Here is a 23,513-nt window from a genome sequence, read left to right on the forward strand (position 1 = left end):
GTCCATCAATTAGCCTCTCCAGCTCAGACCAAATATAACTGACTAATCCTATTCTCCCATCAATAAAATAGGAAAATCAATTTTATAGGGATCTGTAGCATAATTATATAAAGAAACCTCTAAATAAAACATTCTATTTAAAAGACTGCAGTCAGTTAACGTTGTTTTGAAATCATAGGCGATTGGTAGTACATTATTCATAAACATATTAATATCATCATATAATTAAACTCCCACTGTTATAATGAATAGATAAATGTCTGATAATACTCTAAATACAACTGCTATAAATAACCTACCCATTCAAAATCAGTCTGTCTCTCTTTCTTAACCCCGTGTCTTTGTCACGGATTTATTTGAATATCATTGTTAATTTTATGAAACCTCCTATGTACGTGACAGAACAAAGCATAATTTTTCAGGAGGAAGGGAAAAGTAATTAAATATCAATGGGCCTACCTGATCCTCGATGATGTCATCATATTGACCAACGTTTTCTACCGAAGTATCTAATATTCTTATGTAGGCCCATTGATATTTAATTATTTTTTTCTTTCTCTTGTAAAAATTATGCTCTGTACTGTCACATAGGATGTTTCATAAAATCAACGACGATATACAATAGTATATTGCAATATAAGGGTGGTGAGTGCATTGTAACAGAATCAAGGTTCTATTTTCGAGATTCTGTTACATATATGTACTTAACACATGTGCATTGCATACTATTTTTTTGCACGATCATATTTTTATATTTGCAAATACTATATAACTTTTGCGATATTTTCTGCATTGAAAATATGAAGTAAATTTACTTTTCAAGGGCTGTGCGTGTGTTTCATTGTATGCCAATAGGTAAATAAGTAACCCCAAGAATAAAAGTTTGTTGTTGCTCCACTATTTTAGTCAATGTAACTATTATATTCGAGGGAGTATTATTTTGCTACAAAGAATAGTAAAAGTTGTTGTAATACATTCAACACATCATAGTAGCAAAGATGATTGAAAGTGATGATTCTGACATATTCATGAACATAAATATTGAAGAATAGTGAAAATTGGCTGTGATTCATTGGTACTATTAAGGCCAGCGGAGACTGGACACTACACTATAGAGCACTATGCGTTTTTGCGATATTATAGCTGGCTATAAGATATGAACATGCACACACTAGTTGCTATAATAATGCTTCATCAGCGACATTTTCTACGAGGATGGATCCTGAGGGATTGTTATTGTTTACATGGCTTTGCAATAAAAGCAGAACTGCATTCATGAAATTAGTAATAGGAAAAAACTCGGAGAATTTCATAATTTATATCACGATCTAGAAAATGATGAGGAAAAGTTTCAACAATATTTTCGTTTAACAAAAACGCAGTTTCAAGAGGTCTTACAGCTCATTCAAGAGGACGTACTGAATGAAAACACTAACTACAAAAGGTAATATCTATTAAAGAAATATTTGCTGTTTAAGGTAAATTTCATTCGTATTTTAACTGCTGAAAAATTATTTTTCCAAACACTGTCCTTTACAATATGTTACATAAGTAGTCTGTGCACTCTGTTGTGGAGGATCCAGCCATCAGATTAATGATACTCCTACGTTTTATCTCATCTAATAAATTTTCCATCTTGAAAGCAATGTGAAGATGATGCTTCTGTGTTTCCCAGACCTTTGTCCTCGACATTTCGTTGTAGCATTCTCATTTTGCACATGCATCAATCTTCCATCACAACCACTCTTTGGAAGGCGAAGTGGGAGGTTAACGAAGAAGTGCACTGCTTAGCTGAGAATAGGTCAACCAGAAGAGCAGACATTATAGCAATCGATCGCCAGAATCAAAGAAGCCTCATTCTTGACCCCACTGTCCGTTTTGAGGATGATAAACAAGCCAAGATGAAAAGAAGTCTATTTACATTCCATGTATTCCTCACTTCAGTGAGAGATACGAAATGAATATTAATACATGGAAAGTGAAAGGACTTCTTTTTGGCGCTGGGGGAACTTCATTTAAGTTAACCAAAACCATTCGCCTTTCTCTTAAATTTTCTAATGAGGACATTGAGAGATTCATTATCCATTTTACATAATCACTCGTATAACACTAAGTAACATTATTTACTTCATTTCATTATTCTTCATTGTACTTTCATCTCATGTTTCTCCGAAATCAAATTGTACTTTATTTTTAAATGTATCATTGTTTTGTATTCTATCTACAAATCATATTGTATTTTATTTTTAAGTTAACCTCTGCTTTGTATTCTGGATCCTAGTGGTCAGCCGTAGATGTCAGCCAGATGTCCCAAATTGTAGAATTGGTAGTAGCAGCAATTGTCCGAAGACAGTTCTGAACCTCACAGATACCTTCATTTATTTGGACCAGAAATTATACCAACTTATTTAACAAAATATACGAGTATTAATGCAATTTTATCTTAAAAATGACAAACAATCGTAACATAAAAATACATATACTGGTATGCTATTCATTAAACATTGTGCTTCCATTTCATGTGTTTATACAACATGAATAAAAAATGGTAATATGTTACATAGTCAGTGCACTTTGTTGAGGATCCATCCATCAGATTAATGATACTCCTACGTTTTAGCTCATCTATTAAATTTTCCATCTTGAAAGCAATGCGAAGATGACGCTTCTGTGTTTCCCAGACCTTTGTTCTCGACATTTCGTTGCAGCATTCTCATTTTGTGCTTGCATCAATCTTCACTATGTTTTATAAAAATAGCCAGAAGTCTAATACGCACTATATAGCAGAGTTTTACAGCTTATAGCGGGTTATACTTTCCTTTCAGTGTGCAGGATAACTTATCATATACTGCATTAATGTTAGTTATATATCTTTATAGTATAGCATCTGGTGTGTGCTGGCCTTTATGTCCTTAGCACTAGTGCTGTTATGAGTTGTAACAATAATGTTTCTCTAGCAATTAGTCCACGTATTGTAAATCCAATTCACAAGGCTTGTCAACAAAAGCAGTAGTACATCAAAAAAATATGAACGTGCAATTTTTTTTATATATGCAGTTCACTCCTTACTCATATGTAATGGAAGGGTCGCATAAATGTTATAGGCATTATTGCACTATGTAATGTGAACCACCCTAGTGTCTATATATAAGAAGAAAGTATAAAAACATTTGAAACCAATATCCGAACATAGAAAACTTACTAAAACATATGGAATACAAATTTTATTCACAATTATCAACAAGTCAAAATTAAAATAAAACATACTTTCCCATTTTATACAATTTCTCATTAAATGAAGTCTCGTTAAAAATAAAACAAGAATATTACTGGTATGATGCAGAGAGTTACAAAGATAATGGAACTTCATTTACTTATCTGATCTGCATTCCTGAGCAATTTTATATTAGTTTCACTTTCTGATAGGTAAGAACAAGATCTGATCCACCTTTAAAACATTCTGCACGTAGAATGGCATTATGTTTTTGAAATACGAACTAGATCTTAACTGTAGGAAGAAAAGAAATCTACTGCATACAGTCAAGTACAGTATATTTTTGTTGCTAAAGGTACATGAATTGGTAACGAAAACCAAGAAAGTAATATAATTACGAAGTCAGAAAGACATGCATTTAGACAAGCGCAGTTACAGAAAACTTTAGTAATAATGAATTTATGCTTATATGTTTCTTTCCATAATTTTATATAGTACTAACAAATAAATTTGGTGACATTCTAGTTGACAATCATCCTTCATAAGAGATACGAATGAAAAATATGGATGCAAATATAAATACTGTGCTCAATTATAAAATCCTGACTCTTGTCTTTACTCGATAAAGTACAAGAAACTGTACTAAAAAGGTGTAATTAACCATAATATATAAAATATAAATATCTCCATAACCATTTTATAATTATAAAAAATAAAGTTGAGCTATAAAACAAAGTACCACACTTGAAAGTTTATGCATCATTATATAAAACAATTGTATATATTATTGGTATGTTAAGATTCTCTCACTAGTACATTCAATTGCCACTTTCAAAAGGACTCTTACCATAATATCAATTATACAGTAACGAGCAGTTGCTAACGAAGGAGACAACAGTTACTTTAATACCAATATTTCATGCTTTACTTAATTCTATGAGAACTAATGTATAAATATTTCAGCTATTTAAAACGGAATGTTAACACCTAGTTAAATCAAAAATAAAATTTACAGCTGAAACAAAAAATGACACTTACATAACAATGACTACGCTAACATTTTTAAACTCATGAATCTGTTACATCTCAAAACTGAATGTAAATTCACTAACACACAATATACTAGAGCTGTATAGGAGAAAATGTATCTACATGTATAAAATTCTACACACACAACAGATATATTGGGAGTTGGTTAGGCTAATGATTCTATAATTAGGCGTTTTATACAAAATCATGTTCAGAAGCACAATATTAATTCCTTTAATAATGAACACATCAATCATACTGTTCCCAATACTGCCGTTATAGGATGTATGTTAATAGATAATGTACTTTTGTAGCCTTATCAAGGAATTTCTCATGTGCAGAAAAAAACTAAATCCAGCAAAATCATTATCATCATCCACTGTTTATAGTATTAGCTGACTACAATGCAAAACTTAAAAGATGCTGGCAAGCTTCCTTATTTGAATAAGTTTCCACTCATTTCTGAATAAGTGGGATTTATGAATTGGAAATGAATGTAAACAGTTACTTAAGGAATTCTCATTTATAAGTGGTAGTGACTAAATATTTGGCCCTATGTGTTCCAAGCCATTCAGTGCAAGAAGAAAGGTTTTCTTTAAGATAATGACTAGAAAGAAGGACAACTTAAAGAAAATGTTGGCAAAGTATGTTATATGTTATTTATTTTGACAAAATATGAAAATGTGAAATAAAATAATATTTCAATGCTAAAATATCTTCGTTCCTAAACCATTCGGAGTAGATTTACACCATTATTTACAAAATAAGCCTTCAGACATTATTAGTTGTTTATATTTAATATGCCATCAAATAAAATGCAATAAATCTGCATAAACAGTTTTTTAACATCATTAAATCCTTACTTGAATGCAAGAACTAGGTACCAGTAGTTCAATGTTTTTACAATAAGGAAAAAAAAAAAGTCCATACATTGGTTGTACTCCAATACTGTTTAAAAACAGAGCACAAGTAATTGTTTTATAATTTCTGTCAGTTAATATTGTTTTTTAGGTTGAAAAACACAGGTAGTTGCAAAAGAAGGAGAAATTAAGTAGCCAACAAAATTAATGGTTGAAACCCATTCAAAACATTATCTTATACGTATATAAGAAGACATAACAGCAGTGATAAGATTGAAAGATGGGATAGGAACCACTCGAATTCATTGATGCTAAGTTCAATGACTTTAAGGGGAATTTGGAGATTTCACTTGCACTTGGGAATCATGGAATGTTGTTGCACTGAGTGGCCCGTGTTTTTCAAGTCTCTCCTGCAAAACATTATTGTCTCCTTATAATGTCTGGAAAGCCCAGTTCAGTGGCAGTTATAGAAATGTTAATGGAGAGGGGGGAGAGAAATCGTGTGAAATAAGGGAAAATAAGAAGACTTTTAATAAATATGAAAATTTTACCAAAATATTATGACATGTGAAATTTTTTTTGGCTTTAATTGCATTCTAATCATCGTGAATCGTGAAAATGTTTCATTACTGCTAGCAGGAATGCTTTAAAATATGAAACTTCATATTTTGCATATCACTGATGATAACTTAATAGTCCCAAGATCAGACACGCAAGGAACAGTTTCCATTTTACATAATGACAAACATGGTTAATTAAATAAAACTGAAATGCTAAGTCGTGAAAAATAAGGATCTTTTGTAGTACAATATGTACTCAGAAACTAAAACTCTTGTAAATTGGACTAAGTTTTCAATAAAAGAAAATACCTTAATCAAATATTTCTATGTGAAACTACTTAGAGTTGAAATTTACTTCCAGAAATATTTCTAGAAGGTTGATACTTAGAAGTTCATCATCGAAAGCTACTTGAAGAAACAACAGTACCAACAATGCTGCAAACATGCAACAGAAACTGAGAAATGAATATAAACACGTATATAAAGTAACATACCACTAAATACTAATTGTATGGAATTTTTAAAATTTAAATTAAATTTCTTAATATAATTTACTTTAGAAAAAGAAAAAGAGTGGATGTGTGTGTGTGTCACACACATTTATCTTAACCAGCATTTCTATGTAATTTAAAAAATAAAACGACCAAAATAGTTTTAATATAGTCTCTGAAGTGAAATACATTATTATTACTAATGACATAACATAATCACAATGCTATTAAATTATAATTAAATTTGTATTTATAGTGTGTATACAGCAATTCTCATTTTTGTTAGTATTTTATTGACTAAAAATCAGTAATGTGTTTAAACATGTTCATGATTTACTATTACAACTATTTATGTGTCCAGAAATTGCAGAAGCAGATGCGAGCTCACAAGCTATGAATGAAATAAGTTTAAAATCATCTAAATTATAAAAGCAAGCTAAACTAATGATGCAAAGCAAAGTATAAATGGAATAAAGACATTTTGAAATGAATACTAAAATTACGTAGCAGCAAAGCCACACAAAGGATATATGATAAGAGTCCCCACTTTGGACTGTTTGCTATTTTTGTGTCATTTGCTTCCATTTTCAGAAGTTTTGGCAAGTATTCAATATTAGCTACATAGTTACATGGCACAAAACCTAAACATCATGATGAAACGTGCTAATTTCATATCCTAATAAGAGTTTGTACATTAATGATGGCGTCAGCTAAAAGCAGATATAACTGGTGCATTGATTGCTTCGTAGGCTGTGTTCTCATGCTTCACTGAAAGCATTCACAAAAATTGTATGACAAAATTCATTCGCTGTATAAGTCACTCCCACTGTAGTATAATACCCAGTACTACAAACTTACCTATTATGCAAACAGTTCATTAATATAATAAATAAATTAATGACACACAGTGGTCATATTTAACACTATACAACTACATAATATATTACTTTCATGTCTAGTGTTTAACAAACATCAACTTCTAAATCTTTAAAATGAAGTCTTTAAATATGTTCAACTTCTAAGCTTTTGCTTAAGTCTTCATATATTATTTACATTGAAATACAGTAATACATTATATATATATATATATATATATATATATATATATATATATATACGTACTTACATTGTAATACAAAACACAAATATAATAACAGCATATAAGCACACAGCCAGAACTGTGTTTATCTTAATTATATCACTAAACGAAAATTATTTTCTGTAGCATTTAGTGTTAGTTGGTAATCATATATGTCCTTCCTTCCACTAATCACATAAGATGTTATTCAGAGTTCACATACTGTACATCAGATTTCATTGCATGCAAACATATCCCTAAATTACTGTAGGTTACACCTTCAATCAGGGCTTCACTATCTTATTTATTGTGGTATGGATATTTTTACAGAGTAATAAGCATATTCTAATAGACGAACATGAAAATGATCGTGCCTTCATTTCAGTATATCTCTGAGTTACTTGTTTTGCATATGGCAAGTACCAGTATGATAAATAACAGTTCTGTGCAAGAAAGTCATAACAATCTACCAACTAATACTGAAAGTTTTTAATAATTTCTTAATATTTTGTGACGTATCTTCTTGGCCATTAAATATGAATTACAAGAATAGCTGTTACTCTAAAGACAATATGAAGTATAGACCCAGAAAAAAATTTGGACCACCTGAATTTTCCAGTTCCAATTGTAACATACTGCACATGCTCAGTGCTTACAGAGTATGTTATAACTAGAACATGGAAAATTCAGGTGGCCCAAATTTTGTTTCTGGGTCTGTACCAAAAATGTTACAAATACTACATAATTAGACATGCTCATGTGCAATCTTAACTGATGCAAAACTTACGAATATGAATAGTATGATCAATAGAATGTTTGTCAAGAATGAACTGATTTGTGATGAAAGCCCATAATGTGGTAAGAGAACTGATTGTAATGCTCATTTTGCTTAAACAAAATTCAGAGCATGTAGTGAAAATATCTTATCATATCTAACAGCCAAAAGAATACTCTCTGCTGATGGTAACAATATGTTAGGTTTAATAGTTATCGAAAGTTAACATCCATAATCCATTAAACCACTTTTTCTTTCTGATTAGATTCCTCATCCAACGAGTAATTAATTTGTTCACTGCACCCAACAAGAGCATTATCAGTTCAACAAACATCTGTGGATGTGATACATACAGCATGAAAATGCCTGAAATAATGGCCAAAAGTAATTGTTTTTTGTAATGTCTTCAAAGTTTATGGTATTTTCTATGTGATGACTGTAGCTAGTATGTAAATGTGTAAAATCCAGATTACTGTAAATTTTACCTACTTATAATTTGGTACCTATCAAAAAGATTCATAGCCAGTTTCACCAAGTTTGACTATGTTTTTAATGCTTTATTAATTTAATTATTGGTTCATTAAATAATTTTTATTGCTTACAAAGCATCTTCAGCCCTAACGAACCAGTAAAGCTATCATTAGATTAGTGATAGAAATTTTACTATTTAAATTTGTAATGGTTCACTAGTTGCAATACAAAATGGCGGAACATTTCGATGCAAAATTGTTACATCTGGAACTGCTAGAAAATCAAGAGCCAGATGGAAATAATGTTAACCATTTAAGAAACGATTTTAAAAATTTGAATGGCACAAAATTTCACGAAAGATACTGTGTCATGAAGATCGTGGTACTAAAAATGTTAGAAGAAACTGATAATAGATTAGAATATCATGAGAACAGCTGAGACAAAGCTGAAACTAGTCAACTACGTAATATACAACTTAGTTTTTATTTTAACACATGAAAGTGTTTATTATAACTATATACTTAAGAAATATTAGTAAATACACAATGTACATTCAAACATAACAAAACTTAATTGGTATATTAGCTTCCATTTACTAGAATTAAATTTACGCACACATCGAATGTCTACCTTCAAAATAGTTATTTAACACAGCATATTAGGTATCAAGTTTCTACTTTCTTTCAGCTCTGCAACTTTACTTCACAGTACAGTATTCATAAGTCTTTTTAATTTTTTCCATTCTGGATAATAGGTTTCAAGAATATTATCTAAGTGTACATAAATCGCAGTTATTATATATATGTCATCCTCCCTGAAATGAGGTGACCAAAGGAATGCAATAATTACAACAGCTATTTATTATGGCGATAATAATAATAATAATAATAATAATAATAATAATAATAATAATAATAATAATAATGCTCATTACTCCATTTTCTATATTTTGTAACCATGTTGCTTATTGTTGGTCTGCATGCGAATGATATACCGTAAAGTGGGATGACTTTGAACGCTGAGGTGACTTTGAACAGTAATTTAGCACCTTTCTAAATTAAATGCGGTACCCAATTGCAAAAAAACTGTTTAAGTTGTCAATAAATTAGTTCAGTTTTTTCGCAATTGGGTACAGCATTTAATTTAGAAAGGCGCTAAATTACTGTTCAAAGTCACCCCACTTTACGGTAGTAGGTACACGATTTGCAATATAGTAGGCTGTGGTTTCATAAAAATATTGTGATATAGTTATGAAAAATTAATTGAACACACTTATTTATCCGTGATGAAGCATTACTTACTGTTCATTAAATGTTAAGAAAATCTGGTTGGTGAAGAGCTTGCATTTTAGTGAATTTTTAAATATTTTAATGTTCACTAGTTAATGTTCCATTTGGATTGATTTATTGAAGCTTGGTGAAACCAGCCATCAGAGTTGCGAACAATCAGCCACCTATTTTGATACAAATAAAATTGAATAAAGAAATGTGTCTTAAAGTATGATTTATAATTGAATATTTACTATAGTAAAGATGTTAGTGTACATGCCACCGAGATGCATGGAAGATAGGAAGTGGAACTGCTTTGCTTTCTTGACCTAATATGGTCAACAACATGCTCGAGCCATCTTATTCTCAGGATCCTGGTACTCAATTTTATGGGAGATTAAGCGGACCCCAAAGTCATTCTGGAAGTTATGACAAATGCAAAATCTCGCCTTCATCTAACCTCAGGCCACTGTCTGTTGCTCTACCAAGAGACGTGAGAGAGGCACCAAGAAGAAGAAGAAGAAGAAGAAGAAGAAGAAGAAGAAGAAGAAGAAGAGCTTTACTGGCCCACTACATGTGTGGAATGTGTATGACTCTGTTACCAATGGATTTGTAAAAGTAACAGTGTAGAAAGTTGGCATTGCAAATTTCAATGAATGATTATCAAGCACCATGCCGCAATTTGAAAATTCCTAAAATATATTTAACAAGGACCAAAGGGATAATAAATTTCTAATTACACAACATTTTACTGATCATATGGGAATATGTAATCCAATAAAAAGAAAAATCATGTGTGTCAAATTTAAGTCAAGTGGAAACAATGGTCAATAAGTACTTAAGTACGAGTACAGACAATGTAATGAAATACAAACCTACTTGTGAGTGATAAGTTATCGAATGAAGCTGCAGAGTGAACAGGTGCACATGATGGAGACCAATAACTGAAAATTTTAAAAACCAGTAATACTCTTATAATTAATAAATTGATGGAAAGTAACTAATAATCTGTACAACCATGTAGTAAATCTCGCAAAGACGTCAATAATTTACTCATGAAATTCTTTAGATATGAGTAACAGTGGAAGTTAAGACTTTTGCCTTAGACGTTTTGACATTAAGATAATAAAGTTATGATACATAGCACATACACAAAGACATTATTGGTTCAGAGATTTTGGCCTAGACCAGTGATACTAGAAACTAGAAGAGAGCCAAAAGTGAGAAATAGTAATTTTCCGAGAGCAACAATGCATTTCGCAATATTGAAGTTTAACTATGTTTAATTATTAAATTATTTGTCCTATTATATTATTATTATTATTATTATTATAAACTAACATAACTAACATTATTACATATACTGATATTTTGAAGTTGAAGAGCGGACTCTGCTAATCTTCTAAAAAATCATACTTATCAATACGAGCAGGTTGATTGTTGTTTTATTTCACCTGTAACCTGTTTTAAATTCCGGAATTTACAGAATAGTGTCACATACAGCTGGAAGGCACATCTTAATAATCTTTTCATCTGTAAATGGCTTAATTTCTGCTATGCGGTATGATGCTTTGTTGTCAATTCGTTTTCATGTACAGTAGAATACATTATTTTCTGTTCAGACATTACGGACATTAACTTTTTCATTTTTTCTAGTCTTGATTAAGAATGTTTTGGTACCTATCTGTTACCAAAATTTGAATTCACGTTATTGTAATATCTATTAACACAAAAACGTTTATAACCCATTATATCAGGACATACTTAATAAGCACATGGGACGTGATACTATCTTTTTTTAAATAAAAAAATTACTAATCGTTGAACACCTTCACTGGCAGTAATGATAGAGAGAAACCAAAGTTTTCTCCAGTTGCGCATTATTACAGAAATAAATAATTATCTGGAAAATAATGATAATAATAATAATAATAATAATAATAATAATAATATTAGTTCAAGAGCAGCAATAAATGTCTCTGAGAGCTGCATCCAGCTTGCAGGCCACGTAATGAGTACCACTGGCCTAGACCAATAGATATTTTTTCTTTAGACATTAACTGAGGATCATTTCCTGTGTCTATTTTAGCAAAAATCAGAATTATGAAACATTTCAGATTGAAGTAAAATTACTCACTTTTAATTTGATTAAAACATGCATATATATATATATATATATATATATATATGCTCCTTGTGTCACTGTTTTTGAGATTATACACAAAATGAATACGAATATAACGGAAAATTCCAAATTCTTTATGCTTAGTTACAAGAAAATATTTTTCAACACCTGAAAAACATTTATGGTATGTGGAGCAATGATCTGAATTTTAGTATTTGTATTATAATATTGTGGTATTGTTGGAAATTATATTCAAAACCACAAAGTTCAATAGCCTTTTAAATGAATTGGTGACTGCAAGAAAGAAAGAAGAAAAATAAAATGAAACACAAAAGCCTCAATATTTGAAGTCATAACCGTTGTCCACTATGATAGTAATCACTAAGAAATTCATTTGTGTTCAATAGAGCTATCCCATTCTTCCGAAATTAAACAATCTGCAACTAAAATATTACACAAAATGTTCGAAGTGTATGTAAAACACATCCACAAAAGTTCTCATAAAGTTTCAATTAATACTCGATTATATCTTTTCTGTACCAAGCAAGTGAAATCAATCATAGTATAAAAATAAAAAGGTTTGTATTTAACTGTGTCACATAACAATATGGAGTTGACTAACAGTATCTTTCTTATACACGATGTTCCTCACTCTAAAAATTCGTCCATCTTACGTAATATACCATCAAATTAAGGTGATTAAAATGGACAGAGGACTAAGAAACAAGTATTCTAACAGATTTCACAATCCACATATGCTTCAATTATTGAGTGCTACAGAAGGTGGCACAACTACTGAATTCTGAAATAATTCAATGTTTTACTCAACATTAAATTCGAAGTCTACACTTTTATATATTGTTTGGTTACAACTCCATGCAATTTATTTTGTCTTCTAAAATTATGTATCAGTTATACATAACAGCTACTGATCATGAATGGCAGTTTACCACTACTTTTATCTCCAGAACTTCCTAGATTACAATGAACTAACCTAATATTCTAAACCCCTTCTACTGACAGTATGATCCAATTCAAAGTGGTTTCGAAACTTTCATATCTCATACAGTCCTAACTTCACGGATCACACATGCAAATATAAGAATGTCTGTGTCATATTAAAAAATCAATGATCTGAAATAAATTATTCACTATTAGTGTAAATACATTATACATTTTATTATTCCATTTATTTTATTTGTTATTACTATGTTATACTCACAAGCAGTCTCATTAAACTGTTCACCTTCAACCTTTTATTTTCAACCAGAACAAGAACTCATAAATCTTATCTATACAACTCATTTCACTAAATATTTTGTAACTTTCATTTATGGAAATGTACATGTTGATCAAATTCCATTACCAAAGAGTCAATCTTTAAGTTTTATTGTCTGGCCATTTACTCCATCGAATCATTACTATGAGTGCATGCAGATTTATTCATGATAATCTCGTAAGAACAAACCTATTATAACAATGAAATGAAAAACTCACGAAAATCAATCTTAGTACGCCAACAATCTGTACTAACAGCTCACATTCAATTCTTAGTAAGCAGAAGTGGAATTTTTAAGGGAAAAAACAGTGTTGGGGCAGATTTTAAATCTATTTCAGTTCTAATATATTTTTATTTATTAGCATGCCTAATATGCAAAAGCTTAGCTAAATCACATTGTTGTGTATCCAAGCATTTGATGTACAAGTGTAAGAGTAAAATTACTGATTAACTGTTATTCATATTAATAAATAACGACTTTACTGTGTTAACATTTTAAATAATGATGTTATTCAGGAAACAAGAAGATAGCATGGGAACTCACTAGGATTCAGCAGATGATGAAAAGAACATCGAAACTAGTCAATAAGATACAATAACATCATTATTTAAAATGTTAACACAGTGAAGTTGTTATTTACTAACTTAAATAACTTAACAGTTAATCAGTGATTATATAAGTGTTGAAAGAGTGTATACAAGAATGAAGAATACAATTACTTATTCATGAGAGACAACCATAGACTTGGTCCAATTGACCTAGAGGTGAGTCTCAACACAACACATACAATGTTCATACCATCCATCTTCTTCTGTTAACATACATGATAAAGTAAGAAGATCATTCCATCTGTCATGTTGGAATCTAATAGGTTTCGTGTATCCATTTTAAGTAGATACTGTATCAAACTCTAATTATCTTTCACAGATACTAATAACAAATGAATTTAAAGATCGCAATAGCTAGATGGCTATAAACATTGCATGATTAACAATTTATCATAAAAAATATGTGCCTTAAACTGTCCAGAAAATAGTGAGCAATAAACTTACAAATACATGCGAATAAGAGTTTCTTTTTTTCTTTCCTTCCTTACTCTCCCTTTCTGCCTTTCTAGCAGGTACTTAGTCATGCTGGTTCAAATCTCTCTTTCTAGGAGTAACATGTCGTAGGTGTAAATCACTTTCCTCTGTTACACACTGCCTGTGATGCACAACATGAAGATGAAGCTACATTGCACCACAGTGATGATTAATGGAGAAATGGTGGAATGACAGCATAGAAAAACCCACCCAAAATGTTTTATTATCATAACAAATTCCTACTGAACTTACATGATCTGAACCTAACTCTTCAGTGTGAAAAGCTGACACACTAGCCATTTAGTAAATGATGTGCAGTATTTTCCAACTATAAATTTTCATAATGAAACCTCTTCACTCGACTCGATATCGAAACAAACTGTTAGAGGATATAGCAGCAAATAGTCTCAGTGGTGATGAACCAATGTGCCTCAGTCAATATCTTTAGGTCTGTGAGGTATTGATACATGCTGATACTGTCTTGACAAACAAGACTTACACTATTACAGATCCTGAACATTAACATAAAAAGGAGCACAATATTGTTATGTGACAAAATTAAGCTGCACAGTTTATGAAAAACTGAATAAATAGAACAACACAAATATTAATTAAAGCTTATCACAAACAAATAACGAGGCTCACACATCATCAAACAATCCCCGAGGTGGAGGGCCAACCCTGTCCCTAGATATAGGCATACCGCCGAACACACCACCCGCAGTGTCTGGAATGAAAGTGTCCCCCTGATACAGTGTGGGGCCATGCCCACGGCCAAGGCCCTCTCCTGTTCCCGCTGGCGCATCCACATGGGGGTAGTAACGATCACTCCCACTGCTTGGAGCATAGAAGTGATCACTGCCATTAGTAGATGCCGTGTTAGTCGAAACTGTGCTGCCTCCTACATAGTAGTCCATTGGCTCAACATCACGCAGCAGGACAGCTCGAGCAGATTCTGTTGAATCATCACGGTGAAGAGGACGCACTGCAGCACAGTGGCATCTTATTATATCTCATTTTACAAAAGAGTGGAAAAGTTTCAACCCAGCATATGAAAGAAAATAAATTACCAGTGATTGAAACTATGCATTACATCACTGACCTATCATTAGAAACGACAATGAAACTGTTCCACCTGAACACATTGTCATAATATAAACAAGTGAACTGATCTGGCAAGACAGAAAAATTGCCTGACAATAGGAAACATAATATATCAAAATATACTCTAACATAAAATATGATAAAAGGTTTCCAAATAGAACATATACAACTCAAGCTATTCCTGCCAAGCATCACACCCTGAAAGCAACAGAAAAGAAATAGGAAAAAGCAAGATGAATTCTGGGATGACGTCTGTGATGGTATTTAGGATCAACAGATAATGGACAAACTGCAAAAAAAAGACCAGCAATGCAAGGCTTTTAACCAAAGTGCATCAAACGAACAATGTATTTCAGGCGAAAAATTTGAACTATGCTGTCATGTGAAGTGCGCAAGGAGAGTGAAAACAGCAGAGGGACTGCAGTAACTATATATTCAAGAGGATATTGACATGACTTTCTGGAAGGTTCCGTTGCGAGTCCAAAATGGTACATAAAATTCCTTCTGATCCATAGGAAGACAGATTCAACTGCCTCAAAATATGCCCATACTGTCTTATTTCAATATGTTATTCAAAACTCATTTTCTTGTGAGATTCACTGAAGAAATGAAGAGCTACAAACTGGAGTCACTGTCTTACAAAAATAGAAAAATACATAGAACAATGATGTTTACAGAGAATTAATTTACCACTTACCTCTATCTTCTGGCTTCTGCCTTGCAGCTCGGTACCGTGATGGTGCACTTCCAAATCTTTCTTGAAACTCTCGACGTCTGTTTACAGAATCCTCTGCTCGTTGTCGCCTCCGTTTTTCTGATGAACAAACACAATCTTTGGAGATTTTAGATTGTGATAATTGGGTATTAGCATACATTTTTGGTATTAAGCATTTCAGACAAACTTGAGGAAAACTTCCGTAGCCAGGACAGACAGAATACAGATGAGATATGATGATAGAGACTGGATTAATTTTGCACAGGATAGGGACTGAAGGCGGGCTTATGTGAGGGTGGCAATGAACCTGCAGGTTCCTTAAAAGTCATTTGTAAGTGAGTATATGGTTGTAGTATGTTTAATTATTTCGAAAAAAGAAATAAAAGAGTGACATCATGTAAATTTCATTTAACTATGGCAATTAAATACCGCTTCAGCTCTTAGTGCCAGAACTTTTAAATACCGGATTGAGGGGTTAAATTTCCCAAAATGGCTTTCAGAGACCCCAGACGTTCATTGCTGCCTTCACATAAGCCCGCCATTGGTCCCTATCTTGAGCAAGATTAATCCAGTCCCTCACATCATATCCCAACTCCCTCAAATCCATTTTAATATTATTCTCCCATCTACGACTTGGCCTCCCCAAAGGTCTTTTTCTCCCCAGGTCTCCTAACTAACACTCTATATGCATTTCTGGATTCACCTATGTGTGCCACATGCCCTATCCATCTCAAACGTCTGGACTTAATGTTCCTAATTATGTTAGGCGAGGAATACAATGTGTGAAGTTCTGCGCTGTATAACTTTCTCCATTCTCCTGTAACTTCATCCCTCTTAGCCCCAAATATTTTCCTAAGAACCTTATTCTCAAACATCCTTAACCTCTGTTCCTTCTCAAAGTGAGAGTCAAAGTTTCAGAACCATACAGAACAATTGGTAATATAACTGTTTTATAAATTCTAACTTTCAGCTTTTTTGAGAATAAACTGGATGACAAAAGCTTCTCAACCAAATAATAGCAAGTATATCCCATATTTATTCTCTCGAGTGTCATTTATATTTGTTAACGTTGCTCCAAGATATTTCAATTTTTCCACCTCTTCAAAGGATAAATTTCCAATTTTTATATTTCCATTTCGTGCTCTGGTCACGAGACATAATCATATACTTTGTCTTTTCGGCATTTACATCCAAACTTATCTCATTACTTGCTTTGTCTATGTTTATTTATTTAATGGGAAGATGGAAGGCATTTACACCGTTCTTAACAACTTAGTTAAAAAATCAAAACATTCGCTAGAGCTGTTATTTTTACTGATTTCAAAGCAGCTATCCAGGCAATAGTCAATAATGATTTACCTCAAACATCGAAAGCATATTAATCTTAATAACAAAATAGTTTTACGATGGATTCCAGCTCACTGTGGAATTGAAGCCAAGGAATCAGCAGACCAACTTACTAAGAAAAGCTGTTCCCAACTACAACACCATATTACAAACCAACCTTTCATTTCTGTAAAATAAAATACACATTCACTGTATAGACAAAGGTTTATGTATACAATGAAGGAATCATCTAAAGATCGTGCATGGAAACAAATTCTACTCAACTCCAATCTCATATCAGATAATTCAAGGAATTCTGTTGTAGCAGCCTTTTGTCTCCAGACTCGTCTATGTATGTATACAATGTTTTATGTATATGTACAAGGTTTATGTATACAATGAAAGAATCATCTAAAGATCGTGTGTGGGAACAACTTCTACTCAACTCCAATCTCATACCAGAATTCTGCTGTAGCAGCCTTTCATCTCTAGACTGGTCATGAGTGCCCAACAAAACATCTGCACAGAACTGGCATTATTTCACCACCAAATTGTGTTCTTTGTGGAAGCCATGGACAGAAATCATCCAAGTTAACTGCAAAACACTCCTAATATCCACAAAAAAATATTAGACTGCAAGACGGCTGATAGCTTCATTGCTAAAATAGCTGAACATTGGATAAAACAGCAACATTCAATTAATTCACTCCCATAAAAAAGATTTGTTTTACAATTGGATTTCTGGGAGGAATTTTGTTCATAGAGAATATAATAAAGTTGTGCTAGTTTGAGTCCTTTTAAACCATCAAAGACAGAAAGCTTCTAAATACAGATGAAGAGCTCTGTTCTGAACAAGTACCATACATACTTTCTGGCATATAGGATGCACCCCTCTTCCCATAAGACACTTACAAAAAAAAATTATTCACTACATATTATAAATAATTTTTAGGTATTTGTATCTATATCAAACCAGAAAGCATTGTAGTTCGATACCTTTTAATCTGTGCCAAAATTCAGAAATTCATCTTCAGAGCTAAATGAAGAATCACTTGAAATCGCTTCTACTTCCAGTCATACAATAAATCATCATCAGTGTCATCAAGGGCATTATTAATACTACACCTTAATGATTTAATAACTGAGCTTGCATAACATCTCATGAACCTCTGACCTATTCACAAACCTGAGAAAAGCTAGGCCTTATCCTCCTTCCTGTTGGCATCACTTAAAAAGCTGAAGACTGCATTCAGCTGTTTCACTTTTCCTTCATAAATCCATTAAATGGTTTATTAATGCAGGCATCTAGAGGTTGAAGGTGAATCATTATGCCTCCTGGAATTATAGCTAACTGATTGAGTTTATTTTTAACAGCTCCTTTTCTGTAACATCGAAACTGATCCCATACTAGTGAGGGAGGTTTCTTTAACAGTCCAACAGAGTGCCTAGACCACACATTACCTATCCATAATTTATCCCTTCTTGATTCATCCAGCCTTTTTTTATGAGCATGGACAAACAGTCCTTCAGGCAATTTTTCTATGGGCAGTATATTCCTTTTTATCATCAACATTTGTTCAGGTTTTAGGTCTTGTGGTCTGTCACAGTGTCAACCAGTTATTTCATTGTATGTAATTGAAGTCTGGATAATCGGGACTCAACTGTACAATACTACAGATATCTGAGACGTGACTAGTAAAACTGATGCATTTTTCGAATTCAGGAGATCAGATTATCCTTGATCACATCTTTTCATGTTTGAGACAGTAAATGAGTTAAAATTTGTTGATTAGTGTAATAAAATTCTTGAGTTATACAAATGAATCTATTCTGCCTTACAGTATAGGTATACTGTTGTATATGTACAATTTATAAACATGTTCACACAAACTTCTTCCTTTACATAATGCAACTGAGCTTTCACAATATCTCACCTCTTTTAATAAGTTCTCGGCCTTCTTCAACAAGATCTGCTGTGACTTCATCATCCCCAACAAATTGCTGGAATCCAAGCATGGACAGCAGTCGTGATCCCACACTGAAGTAAGTTGCCAAACAGAAGGCCAGCATGGCCATGGGAAAGTAAACATTGAAGCCATCAGACACAATTGAGATCACATCCATGTGTCCCATAACCTTTAAAAAATGCAAACAAATTCAAATTAATATCTAAATTCCTACCTGGAATTAAGTTAAATTTTGAAGGCATATGGCACTGTGATTTATTCACAGGGCTTAAGGTGTAAACAAAGAGAGTAAAGACAATAGTTTTTAAGGAAAAATATGGAGTATCGAAAAAGTTAGTTGGTTGGTTAGTTGACTGATTTATTGACTGATTGAGTAGTTGAAACTGCTTTTCTACATTTTCAGAAACAGTCCATATATATGGAATCCACTTCACCTCTCCTTGTCTGATAGTACTGAATTCCTGAGATATGAACAAGCGAAAGGAAGAATTCATTACCCACAATAATAGAATGATAGGTGAAGATGATATTTAGCATGGAAGACTTTCGACATTAATGTCAAATATTCTGGAATCTTATCCCTCATAAATCTTCTACATTGAAGCCGCTGCTTATTTCCATTCAGAAGGACGCCATGATGAAGTCTTGTATCATCTTTCAAACTCACCCCACTCAACCACAAAGGACAATCTTTTAAATAGTTCATGTTTAGGTGAACCAATATGACAGACCTGCGTATAGTGTGTCTCCCAGATGTGGTGCTTGATGATGTGACTGTCCATGTGGATGAGGCCCAGGAAATTGAGGCACATTGGTGGTGTGAGGCGGCACAGCATCATGCCCGAGAAAATCAGGGAGTACTCATCTGTCTGGTGGTGGGGTGCCAGGTAGTACAGATTCAGCAGGCGGATCTTCAGCACTGTTGAATATGCACAGTAGCACATGTATGCGATGATCAATGTCGACAGAACCTGTGCAATGCAATAAAATATAAATAAACTGTATTTAAATCGAGAATTATATTGTGAACAACGCAAAATTTAGTATGAGTATTATTTACTGCATTGCAAATGTTTAAAATTTCCGTAATTTGATTTTTAGTTGAATATGTCTGCCGAGTTAGCTCTGTGGTAGCCGGTCCGGGTTCGATTCCCGGCGGGGTCAGAAATTTTCATGTAAAAATTTCTACTTCGGGACTAGGAGAGATGGTGGTGCACAACTTATAATCACTAGATTGTGCACCGATATGCCTGCGTTAAATCCCAAATCTCTCTGCAGTGCATATGAAGAGAAGGCATATATCACTGTTGATAGTGATTCATCCATCAGATGGGGACATTAAGCCTGGCGGCCCCCTTGGTGCTATTCGACAGGAGTAGGCTACGTGCCGGCACCGGGTTTCCCCTTCTCTCTTCCTCATCTTCACCATCATCACTCATTCCAGACACTACACTTACACGAACACTTACACATACACTCTCCACAGATACACATCATGTACAGTGAGATCTGCCGAAGTGGTGTACAACTAGAAAATGGGTCACAGTTCTGCCATCTATCCGCAATATGCGGAACCCGAATCACGCAAGTGAAGTGGGTAGGCATTGGATACACACACATATTTGGTTGAATGTTATAATTGTTCTTAATGATAGAGTGATAACCAAGCTAACTTGTATATCACCAGTGCATAGGTTTTTTATTACTTAAAGCAACTGCTTAAAGAAACATTCACAGAAGAAATAAAATGTAAAATGCAACAGACTTGCTGAGCTGTTGACATACTTCTATGGTGAAGTAATCATAGTTGACTCTGGCAAGGTTGAGGAACTGTGCAAAGAGCGACAGTACAGGCTCTTTGTTGAAGAAGGTCACTTCCGACCAGACCACTGCAGCAGACAGCAACCCAGCCATAATAGCAGCCAACTTGAGTACATAGCCATGCAGCACGCACTTCCAATACCACTCTGCAACATTATACCACGAAAATATTCACTATAAAATTGCTGACAATATAAATAATGTAATGCGTAGTGACATTATCACAGTGATCTAGACATTTTCAGTATTGATCAGGTATCATGCAACATTTTAAACATTATAGAGTGCTGTAGTAATCACGTTGCAAAATTTTAGGCCACTATAGGGAATTATAACAAGCAATTTGACATACATTTCTAGAATGTTTCAAGTTATAAAGGTTTTGTTTCAATAATTGTAACTCAGACTTTCCTTATTCAAGAACTTTTACGTTACCAGTCATCTCTCCAGTGTAAGTTACTCCTTATTCAAATATATAATATACCCAATATTTTAAAATGAGGAAGAAATAATGTGTCACTACTTGAATTGGACTTTGGACTATTTTAATTGCACTTTTCACATACATTTACATATAATAAAGATAATGAAATAAAAACCCATCTAGTACAAAGAACCAGGCACATTATACGAGTCTATTAATGCTCTAGAATTAAGTTTCAAAATATGATGTTACCTATAGTTGGGCTATAAATAACACGAAGCCAAAATGACCTCGGTGGTTGAAATGTTGGTTTGTATCGATGATCATGGCTCACTTGATTGCGGGCTACATCCTCGAGCATTACAATACGGTCTACTAGAAGACCCCATTGTGTTTCTGTTCGGTGTTGCGTCTGCAGGGCTTTGATTACCTTTAGTATAAAAAAAAATAATAAATATAGAGAGCTATATTTGTAAACTATATATCAGTAGAAATGTACTGGATAGTAACACATTTCACATGCATAAAAAATACGTAAGACACAACACACAACATATCTGCTTAAATCAACATCACACTGCATCATCTGCAATAACACTTGCATCAGAAGTAAAAGATCACCTCCACTGTTCAGTCATCAAACACACAAAAAAAAAAAAAGAACATTGACCAACCTTCCAAGATTCTACTGAAATGCAAAATGAATAGAATAACACCTAAAGTCAAGAACAAATGGAATAAAGCCAGCCTCCTCTGCACTGCATATTCCAACAATAAAAAATGCTATGAAGATGAAAATGGACTGCAGATTGGCTGCATTTATGTTAATGTTTATGTCGTGGTCCTTATCTTGAACCTTCTACTGACCCTTGCCGTCATCCTTATCATAGTCCATGTCATGATACCATGATCTTTGTTGTGGTTTATGTCATTGTCCTTGCCTTTGTCCTTATTGTCTCTGACATGATCCTACATTTGTCATTTCAAAATAATATTGCTTTTCCCAATTGGCAAGTGACTTTTTGTGTCACACAGTACTTTGAGGAAAGATAAAAGACAAAGAGCATGCATGTAGAACTGAGACCCATGTATATCAGTAATAGATAACTGAGAACATTTTCACTGGTGTGTACTTTTGGTTAGGGTTGCAACAAGAGTGGGAGTTGGATGAAAATATGCATCTGCAGCAAGATGTCTTCCTGCATGGCTACATCTATACTGCTATTGCTACTGCTGCTGCTTCATATTAGACAATTAAAGGTAATTAAAAGAAAATAGTCTCGCATCAATTACACTGGTCAACAATGAAAATGTTTCGGGCTCAAAAATAGCTAATACTTATGTATTTCCACCTGCTGAATTAAAAAATCACCATAAAAATGACAGATTAGCTCTTGCTTTGGAGATAAAGTGACATTTCAGTTTTTAGAGTCAACATTTTCAGTTTGGGGGAAATTTTGTTTTGGGAATTGGCACACCTGTCAAATAAAACACTAATGTTCTTCAGCTGTTTGTAAGTTACAAACATAGATATTGTTGCTGTGATTGTGAATGTCATATTGTTTCTGCTGTAATTAATGCATAATTTCTAGTTTGGAAGTGTTTTTAAAGTGTAAAATTTGTAAAAATGCCACGAAAATTGTGCGTTTGAAGTAGAAAATGAAGACAGTGTGGAACAAGAAGAAGAACCCAACAAGCCTTCCACATCCCATGACCCTGATTTTGAGGAAAAAAGATGATAAACTGCACAGACTGAGTCAAGCGGAATTGAGTGACCTCATTAGAGACCTTGACCTGTCAAAGGAGAAGGCAGAAATTCTAGGGTCTAGACTACAGCAATGGAATCTTCTCGAACGTGATGTCAGGGTCTCACAGTACAGACAACGTCACAGTAATCTGCTTCCCTTTTTTAGAAGAAAAACA

The 23,513-nt window shown here is 33.2% G+C and overlaps 1 protein-coding gene across 1 annotated transcript in view; it reads right to left on the bottom strand.

Annotated features, from left to right (window-relative positions):
* Positions 1–3,209: 3,209 nt before the first annotated feature.
* The window catches only part of LOC138714909 (LMBR1 domain-containing protein 2 homolog), a 37,648-nt gene continuing 17,344 nt past the window's right edge, over positions 3,210–23,513 (bottom strand). The window contains exons 6-11 of the mRNA XM_069847184.1: positions 21,843–22,020; positions 21,131–21,312; positions 20,077–20,316; positions 19,313–19,514; positions 16,035–16,151; positions 3,210–15,218 (exon numbers count right to left, since the gene is read on the bottom strand). Coding sequence (XP_069703285.1) covers positions 14,875–15,218; positions 16,035–16,151; positions 19,313–19,514; positions 20,077–20,316; positions 21,131–21,312; positions 21,843–22,020 — 1,263 coding nt within the window. The 3' untranslated portion in view covers positions 3,210–14,874. The remainder of the gene's footprint in view (positions 15,219–16,034; positions 16,152–19,312; positions 19,515–20,076; positions 20,317–21,130; positions 21,313–21,842; positions 22,021–23,513) is intronic.

Source organism: Periplaneta americana, chromosome 15, assembly GCF_040183065.1.
Source record: "Periplaneta americana isolate PAMFEO1 chromosome 15, P.americana_PAMFEO1_priV1, whole genome shotgun sequence".
NCBI lineage: Eukaryota > Metazoa > Arthropoda > Insecta > Blattodea > Blattidae > Periplaneta > Periplaneta americana.